This window comes from Chrysochloris asiatica, unplaced genomic scaffold, assembly GCF_000296735.1.
Source record: "Chrysochloris asiatica unplaced genomic scaffold, ChrAsi1.0 scaffold00003, whole genome shotgun sequence".
Taxonomy (NCBI): domain Eukaryota; kingdom Metazoa; phylum Chordata; class Mammalia; order Afrosoricida; family Chrysochloridae; genus Chrysochloris; species Chrysochloris asiatica.
This window is the reverse complement of record NW_006408521.1, coordinates 33058459-33067730: the sequence shown is the minus strand read 5'-3', so window position 1 is coordinate 33067730 and position 9272 is coordinate 33058459. Positions and strand designations below refer to the sequence as shown.

The window sequence follows — 9272 nt, the reverse complement described above, 5'->3', positions numbered from 1 at the left end:
CTATACAGGGTGTCTATGAGCTAGAACCCTATACAGGGTGTCTATGAGTTAGAACCCTATACAGGGTGTCTATGAGTTAGAACCCTATACAGGGTTGTTATGAGCCAGCACTTAACAACTTAACTGATGTTTTCAGTTTGATGGAAAAGTTAAACATTCTTCCTCATAATTCATTCCGTTATCTTCACAGTTCCTAAGAAATATATAATTTTTAAACATCTGCTTCAATCTTTTCTATTGCTATTCCATGAGGGAAAATAAAAATTTAGTCCTAGTGGGCTACTTTTTTTTTTTTTTTTAATTTTTTTTTTGAAAATCGAGTGAAGGTTTACAGACAAGATTTTCCATTCAACGAATCAGACACTTTCTTTCATCTGAATGCCCGCAATCCTCCACCCGACAATAGTTATCCTACTTCCTTCCTGTGGGTCCTATTTCTAGTCCACCCACTTTCTCATCCTTTTCAATATGTCCTTAGGTAAATGGTACCTTTTTAATTTTGAATTATTGACCATTCCTTGGTGAGCATGCCTTACTAGTGTTGTTGGCCCCCCTATAAGCCAATCTATCCCTTGGCTGAACATTGGATCATGAAGCTGAGTTCCTTTCCAGACTTGAAGGGTGGGTGATATCCATAGTCTCAGGTTCCTCCAGTCTCTTTCTGACCAGTAAGTCCAGCCTTTTATTTTATTTTTTCTTTTGAAAGCAATTTTTAGTTTTGTTCTACATTCTACTCTGTCTGGGACCTTCTAATATGAATTCTTTCAGAGAAGTTTGTTCTAGTTCTTGTGGTCTCAGAGTGGTCCATGAGTCCATTGGACAGCACTTTACAACAACAACATAGGACTGTTAGGGTTGGAAGGTGCTCGACGGCAGTAGTTAGTTAGTAGCTAGTTAGTTAGTTAGTATGTAAACTTCACAAGAGCAGAGTTTCTGCTCTAATTTGCAGAACTAAAACAGTATCTGACACATGTTATCAAGAAAATATTTATTAATGTCATAAAGTAACTTTTGGCAGGATCTTAGATTCTAGGAGCTTATCTCTGAATGTCTCTTTTTTGTTTATCTCTCTGTCCCTCTAGGTTTACTCATATATACATAGAAACTTTTGCATATATGAAGAAGCTTCAAAAAGTTCATGGAAAAAATGAAATTAACAGCTTTAAATCTATTAGATAATAGAAAAAATAAAAACCGGGAAAAAAATCCTTGAGCAGAAAATGTGGAATAAAACTCAAAATTATAAACAAAACAAAACAAATCCAAGAAGACCAGACTCACTGGCAGAAAGAGATTGGAGGAACCTATGGCCTTCAATTCCCCTTCAGGTCTGGAAAAGAATTTAATTTTGTGGTCCAGTTTTCAGCCAAGCAGTAGATAGGTTTATAGGTGGGACAGCAACACTAGTAAGATATTCTCACCATGGAATGGCCAATCATTAAAGATCCAAACGGGAAATTTTACCTAAGGAAAAAGAACAGAAGGGATGGGAAAGAGGGTGGAATGGAACTAGGAACAACTAGGAATAAGTGGGATCACTCTTACTACATGGAGAGCTGGGAGCCTTAGCTCAAAGGTAAGAAAGGGAAATTAAAGGCATCTAAGCTAACAAAGAAGTAGTAAAACTCTATTTGCAGATGATATGATCCTCTACATAGAAAATTCAAAAGACTCCGCAAGAAAACTATTTGAACTAACGGAAAGGGCCAACAAAGTGTCAGGTACTAGATCAATACATAAAGTTCAATTCAATTCCTTTACATTAACAAAGAACTTGGAAAAGTAAAACAAATCACTTATAATAGCCACTCAAAAGAAGATATACCATATCATATCAACTCACCATCAATAATAAAGTTCAACTAAACTGAAAATGACAAATGCTGGAAAAGGTTGGGAAAGACTGGAAGGGCTACAAAATGGTACAGCTACTGTGGAAAATGGTATGGCACTTCCTTAAACAGAAATACAATATGACCCAGCAATCCCTTTACTTGGCATATATCCTAGAGAAATAAGAGCCACAACATGAATAGGTATATGCACACCCATGTTCACGGCACCAATATTCACAATAGCAAAAATAAGGAAACAATCTAAATGCCCAACAGTGGAAGAAAGGATCAACAAACAATGGTACATAGACACAATGGAATACTACTCACCATTAAAAAAAATAACGGTGCATCTATGAAACACCTTACGGCATATTGATGAACCTTGAGGACATTATGCTGAGTGAAATAAATCAATCACAAAAGGTCAAATATTGTATGAAACTACAATTTTAAAAACTCAAGAAGAGATTTTCACACTAAAATAAACATTCTGTGATGGTTAACAGAGGTGGGACAGGATGAGGCATTATTTAATGGCTAGAGGGTAGACATTCTAACTTGAATGAAGGGAAGGTAATATAAAATAAGAGGTCAGCAAAAAATGAGATAGCTAGGGGAAGAGTGCATGAATTAAAGGCAACATAGGTAAACACTGCTATATATACAATCCTGCAATTATGGTGATCTAGTGGTTACGGATCGGGCTGCTAACCTCAGGGTCGGCAGTTAGAAACTACCAGCCGTTCTGTGGGAGAAAGATGAGGCTGTCTGCTCCCGTAAGATTTACAGCCTCGAAAACCCTGTGCAGGATTACTATGAATCAGAACCAACTCCACAGTACTTAACAACAACAACAACAAATATATGCATGAATAGACAAGCAAGCTGAATGGGTGAGGGAGGGAGAGTGGGAGTATACCCGTGAAGATTTTATATATATACATCTAGATATGTAAGATTATATATAGAGAGAGAGAAAGAGAGAGAGAGAAGGAATTCTGGTGTGGCGCTGTGGACCAATGCGTCAGATTGCAAAGTCGTTTGAACTGCAAGGTCATTGGCTCAACCTCACTAGCTCTCCTTGGGAACCCAAGATAGGGTCGTTATGAGTTGGAATCAACTCAATGGCACTTAACAACAACAACAACAATATATAGAGATGTATGTAGGTTTGACAGGATACTTATACATGTCTGTTTATTTTGGTATAAATATATATTCATGAATGTGGTAGAGAATACACTGGCAAAATAATGAGAACTTCTTAAGGAAATAAGTTACTGGGCCTAGGGGCCCAGGGCCATAGTCTCCAGGAACACCAAGGTCATTTGGTGTAACATAGTCCACAAAGACAATGTTTGACATTCTATTTTGATGAGAAGTCACTGGGGTTCTTAAAAGCTGGTGACTAGCCACCTAAGATACAACTATTGGTCTCTCTTTCTATCTGGAAGAAAGAAGACTGAAGAAAATCGAGGATGCTCAGGGACAATTAGTCCCATGGAAAACTGGACCATGCAAACATCAGTCTCCATGACTCTGAGACAAGAACTAGATGGTGCCCATTTACCACTGTCAACTGTTCTGAAAGGGATCACGTTAGAAGGTTCTGGATAGAGTGTGAGAAAAATGTAGAACAAAACTCAACATCATCAAAAGAGATCAGGCTTAATGGTTGGATAGAGGCAAGCGGAACCCTGAGACTATGACTTTTACTCATCCTTCAGATCTGGAAATGAGCTCACTCCCATGACTTAACTTGCAGCCAAACAATAGACAGCTCTGTAAGAGGATCACTAGCCTCTATGTTAGAATAATTACCCATTTGAAAATTGAAAAAGGCAGCATTTACCCAAGGACAAAGTCTCAAAGGGATAGAAAAGGAGAAGGAATGGAAACAGGAAACATAGGGAGGAAGTGGGATAAGTGATCTTATCTTGTGGGGAGTACAATTAATGACATGACACAAAATGTGTGGAAAATTGATCGGCTCTCGAACCTTTCACGCAATTCACAATAAAAAGTTAAAGAAAGAAAAGAAAACTGGAATTAAAGGAATTTTTCATGAACTTTTTGAAGGCTCCTAGTCTATATTCTCAACACTGGACAAATAAACATTCTTATCAATGGAGAAAAGATTGAAGTTGTCAAGGACTTCATTCTTCTTGGATCAACTATCAACATTCACAGAAGCAGCAGTCAAGAAATTGAAGGATGTATTGCATTAGGCAAATCTGCTACATAGGAACTTTTTAAAGTGTTGAAGAGCAAAGATGTCAGCTTGAGGACTAAGGTGTGCCTGACCCAAGCCATGGTATTTTCAATAACCTCATATGCATGCGAAAGCTGGACAGTGAATAAGGAAGACTGTAGAAGAATTGATGCTTTTGAGTTATGGTGTTGGAGGAGAATATTGCAAGTGCGATGGGCTGCCAAAAGAACCAACAGATTCATTTTGGAAGTAGTGCAGCCAGAATGCTCCATGGAGGCCAAGATGGTCAAACTTCATCTCCATACTTTGAGCATATTGTCAGGAGGGACCAGTCACTGGAGAATGATATCATGTTTGGTAAGGTGGAGGGTCAGAGAAAAAGAGGAAGACCCCTAACAAGATGGATTGGCCAAGTGGCAGCATTGATGGACTCAACTGTGGCAACAGTAGTGAGGTTGGCCCAGGATGGGGCAGTGTTTCATTCTGCTGTGCCTAAGGTCATTATGAGTCGGTACTGGCTTGATGGCGCCTAACAACAAGTCTCTGTATCTATCTGTCTATCTATCTACCTACCTACCTATCTACTACTCCTAACTATCTCTCTATCTCTCTATCTCTCTATCTCTCTATCTATCTATCTATCTATCTATCTATCTATCTATCTATCTATCTATCTATCAATCTATCAATCTATCTATCTATATTCATTCTGTCATCCTAGTGGCAAGTCAACCCTCTGGATAGGGGAATAAAAGTAGAAAAGTGGATCAAAGTGGTCCATTCTGGGGTCAGGGAACTAGAAAAAGATTTTGAACTGATCATTATATGGACAATATGAGGCATAGGAGATACCCATTTACCCCATTTTTGCCTGCTACATCTTATATCGAGAAAATACTGATTCAAATTATTTTTAAATGAACACAAAAATAAAGAGAATAGTAGTATTCCTTTAAGGAGCTCTGGTAGCATAGTGGTTACGATTCAGGCTGCTAATCTCACAGTCAGCAGTTCAAAACTACCACCTGTTCCATGGGAGAAAGATGAGGCTTTCTACTACCTTTAAGATTTACAGCCTCGGAAACCCTGTACAAGGTTGTTATGAGTCAGAACTGACTCCACGGCACATAACAACAACAACAAGTATCCCTTTGAATTAGAAGACCACACCCTTCCCCCAAACCAACACAGAAACATCTGGTGAGCCTACTGGTACCAACCCTACAGTTTAGAAAATTTCCAAAGTTCTGTTCATCAAACTTCTGTCATTCTGTCGAGTGAAGAGTTCAGACAATGGCCTTCAAGTCAACTTGAGGTGGGAGACAATACTGGCTAACACAGGGCTACCACTGCCACCCTCTCATACCCCCTTATACACACATCTGTACATTTATGTTGTTGTTGTTAGGTGCCTTTGAGTCGGTACTGACTCATAGCGACCCTATGCACAAAAGAACAAAACACTGCCCGGTCCTGGGCCAACCTCACAATTGTTGCCACCCTTGAGCCCACTGAAGCTACCACTTTGCACAGGTAATCAATGTATAAGGAATTAGAATTTTCTATGCTTTTAGAAAACAGCATCTAATTATTATAATTTTTCTACATTCAGAAAATATTTCAAGACTCTTGACAGTTTTAATATCTACACACTGGCCATCTATTCTCATTGTAAAGAACTGCAGACAAAATTTCAAAGCAAGTTCATCTGAACTGGAATAACAACCGTAAAGTGTGTGTATGTGTGTGTGTGTGTGTGTGTGTGTGTGTCACACAAGCCCTCAGGTTTTCCCCTAAAATCACTGTTTGATTTCAACACGTTGGCTGTCTAACTCCCATCATCTCCTCCCTGACTCTATCCACTTCCTGGTCTGTTTTGAAAAGAAACTTCAGCTCTCTGTTTGTTTAAGTTGTTAATAAATGGAAATTTGTTATTATATTTTACGTTTCATCAGAAATCTTAACTTTACAATGAGAAGCCTAGTTTTCTTATCATGTCAAGTGATCTTTTGCTTGCTCGCATTGCATAGAAGAGGAAGCTTTGGCCCAGAGATTAAAATGCCCTTGTGTAAGTTTGGGGGTGGGGTAGGGGCAGAATCCACGTCCTTGGAGGAAGGATAATCAAGGTATGTGGGCTCCTTTCTATCTACCATATGAAAAGAAGTACTCACGTCATAATTTGAGTCTCAACTCCTGCCTCCACCAGAGCCCCGTCGACGAAGAGAGGGACGGAAGTGAAACCATACTTGTCCCAGGAATGGCCCTCGTCAAAACTCACCCTGGGTTGGAAACAAGTACATAGAAAAGGCAGCTGAAAATAAAACCAAGCTCTTTTGTAACCATTTTTCAGGTTATTAAATTCTCTGTATCTTGCTTTCTGGCAGTTTGGATTATCAAAAGGCATTAATCTTCCACATCTCCCTCATATTATTGAGATTTGAGATCAGCACTGTATTTCCTGGTCCATGCACAGACAGCACCAAAGCTGCAGAAATCTTTCATATGTTAGAGTAAAAAGGAAAAAACAAAACAAAAACAAAACACCCAAGCAGGACGGCTTAGTGGATGGACTGTCACGTTTCAAGTACTCAGAATGGAACCTGAGGTTCAATTTACAGCACAATCAATTCAGCCCTTGGAGTTTCTGACACAGATAAATTGAGTATTGTGGGGTATGCCCTATGGGAGGGGGTATGTGTGTCTTTCAGACCAAACCTTAAAAAAAGCAATTTCCTGTTTGTTCAGAATAGATGTTAGGATCATTTTCGCTCCTGATGTCATTTTAAGGGGCTTTTAGGGACAGGCATTAAGTATCTGAGATATTCTGGGCAATGCTCTTTCACCATGCATTCAATAGCTGGAGAAAAGGCTGGCCCCTTGTGGATACAGCACCTGACACTCGTCACAGGGACTGCTCCAAGTGGAAGAGACTTGAGCCATTCAGAATGCTTGCTTCAGGGTCCTTTCCTCCCCCTGACTGAACTGAGACACAGCCCAAACACTATCTTCTCTGGGCAGTTTTGCTGACACCCTTTGTTTCCCAAGACAAAGTTAACTGATTCCACCACTCAGGCTGAAGGGCCTCCTCTGTGAGCTCCTAAAACACTGGGCCTTCTCCTGAGGAATGCTTTCTTGAATCCCTCATTCAAGATGCTAACTAAGCACCAGGAGTTCAGGGGTCAGGTGTTACCTTGTTTATTAAATAATCCCATAATAGCACATACACATCTGTTTACAATGCTTCTACCATTATGTTACATATACTTTAGAAAATGTGTCTGCCTTTCCCATGAAGTAGTGAGGTTTTTGAGGTCAAAGACTACCGTTTAGTTTACATTTCTAGTACTTAGTAGAAAACCTGGCATATGGTTGGTACTATATAAACATTTAATGAACAAATTACTTAAAAAAAAATTAAGAAATGATTAAGGGTGTTCCCTAATTCACTCTATCATTTCGTCATGTGTTAGCTATAAGAAGTTTCTATGACCTGGATGTAGGATTCTCTTTTACCATCAGTAGTCAACCTACTCAGTCCATTTTCTGTATACCTACTTCTCTTCAGTTCTCAGTCTCTCAGTCTTTTTTATCTCTGTTTATCCACTCTTCTCTAATATATTATTTTAAAAGAATACTTACTTTACCCAACGATAATCACCAGACTCTCATCTAATAATTTTGATCCATGTATACAAATGAAAAGCAGACAGTTTGCTACAAAACTTCTATTTTTTTCTGTGGCTTTCTAATTGTCAACTTTGGCATGACTTTTAAGGATGTAATCATTTCAGTCTTTTTAAAAGAATAGGTTGGAAGGATAAATAACCATTTAAGCTGGCCCAGGGAAAGGTGGGCAGATTTGAATTACTTTTCTTAGAAATCGGTTTCTCCTTTCAACAGTGAACAAAAACACTTGATTGAGAGTAGCTGTAACTTTTTTTTTATTATGTGTCCCATTGGTTCCTAAAATAATCATAGTGTTTCAGAGTGTCCCATGGATGCTAACTAGTTAACACTTGCTGGTTATGTCCTAGAGAAAAGGACACATAAGGTTAATGTGTTTGTGTGTGTGCACGAGCAAGACAGAGAATTTGGTATTGATTCTAGTGTTGATAGTCACAAGCTAAAATAAGCCAAAGACCTCATCTCTTAGTCTAATTCTCAGAATTCCCTTATTAATAAAGGTCAGTTATTAGAAGTAGCAGGAAAAAGTTGTTTCCATCCCAGGAAAGAGGGAGACTTCATAACACTGTCATTCGTGAGCAGGCCAAAAGGAAGTCATTGTACAATGAAGATAAGATATCATAGTGTAGACAAGATGGGAGCATCACAACTTTCCAGCACTGAGATGAAGGTTCTAAACCAAAGATAAGTCCATGATTGGACAAGGATTAGTAAAAGATCAAGGACCTGATGTATGAACTCAGTTCATATGGAAGGAAGAGAATTAAAGGCTAGATAGAAGAATGATATTAGCAGACACCTAATGGAAAAAAAAAAAAAAAAAGTGTCCAGGTAGGAAATACATCATATAAAAAAAAAAAAAAAAAAGTGTCCAGGTAGGAAATACATCATATACAATAACCAAAATCCAAAGTTGGCATGAGGTTAAGTACAAAAAAGAGAACAGACCTCCTGAACCAGGTGGAGGCATCAATCCTGTGAGGGTTGTTTATGGTCACAATGCCTTTTGCAGGCCTAGGATTTTGCCACTTAGGTGACTTTCTGAGAACAGTGTTTTTCAATACTTGAATATCTCAGGCTGAGGCAATAGTTAAAAGCAAAACTCTCCAAAGGAACTCCAAAAATCCTTCACTAGAAAATGCAATCTCTTGGATTTCTGAAATGCTGTTATTCCAGTCTAGATGACCTGCTCTTCCTGAGCGTTACTCTATTTGAAGACTGTTGTTGTTGTTAGAAGCTATCGAGTTGGCTCTGACTCCTAGCAACCCTAAATACAACAGAATGAAATACTGCGTGGTCCTATGCCATCCTCACAATGGTTCCTATGTTTGAGCCCATTGTTGTATCCCCCGTATCAATTCAATTCAGTGAGGGTCTTCCTCTATTTTGTTGACCTTCTACTTGACAATGCATGATGTCTTTCTACAGGGATTTGTCCCTCTTGATACATGTCCAAAGTAAGTGAGATAAAGTCTCACCAGCTTTACTTCTAAGGAGCATTCTAGTTGTACCTCCTATATAGGTGTGTGTGTTATTCT

At 38.8% G+C, this 9272-nt stretch overlaps 1 protein-coding gene across 1 annotated transcript in view; it reads right to left on the bottom strand.

The window, feature by feature from the left end:
• SORCS3 (sortilin-related VPS10 domain containing receptor 3) overlaps positions 1-9272 on the bottom strand; it is an 863487-nt gene that overhangs the window by 85020 nt on the left and 769195 nt on the right. The window contains exon 14 of the mRNA XM_006831323.1: positions 6222-6329. Within this exon, the coding sequence (XP_006831386.1) occupies positions 6222-6329 (108 nt within the window). The remainder of the gene's footprint in view (positions 1-6221; positions 6330-9272) is intronic.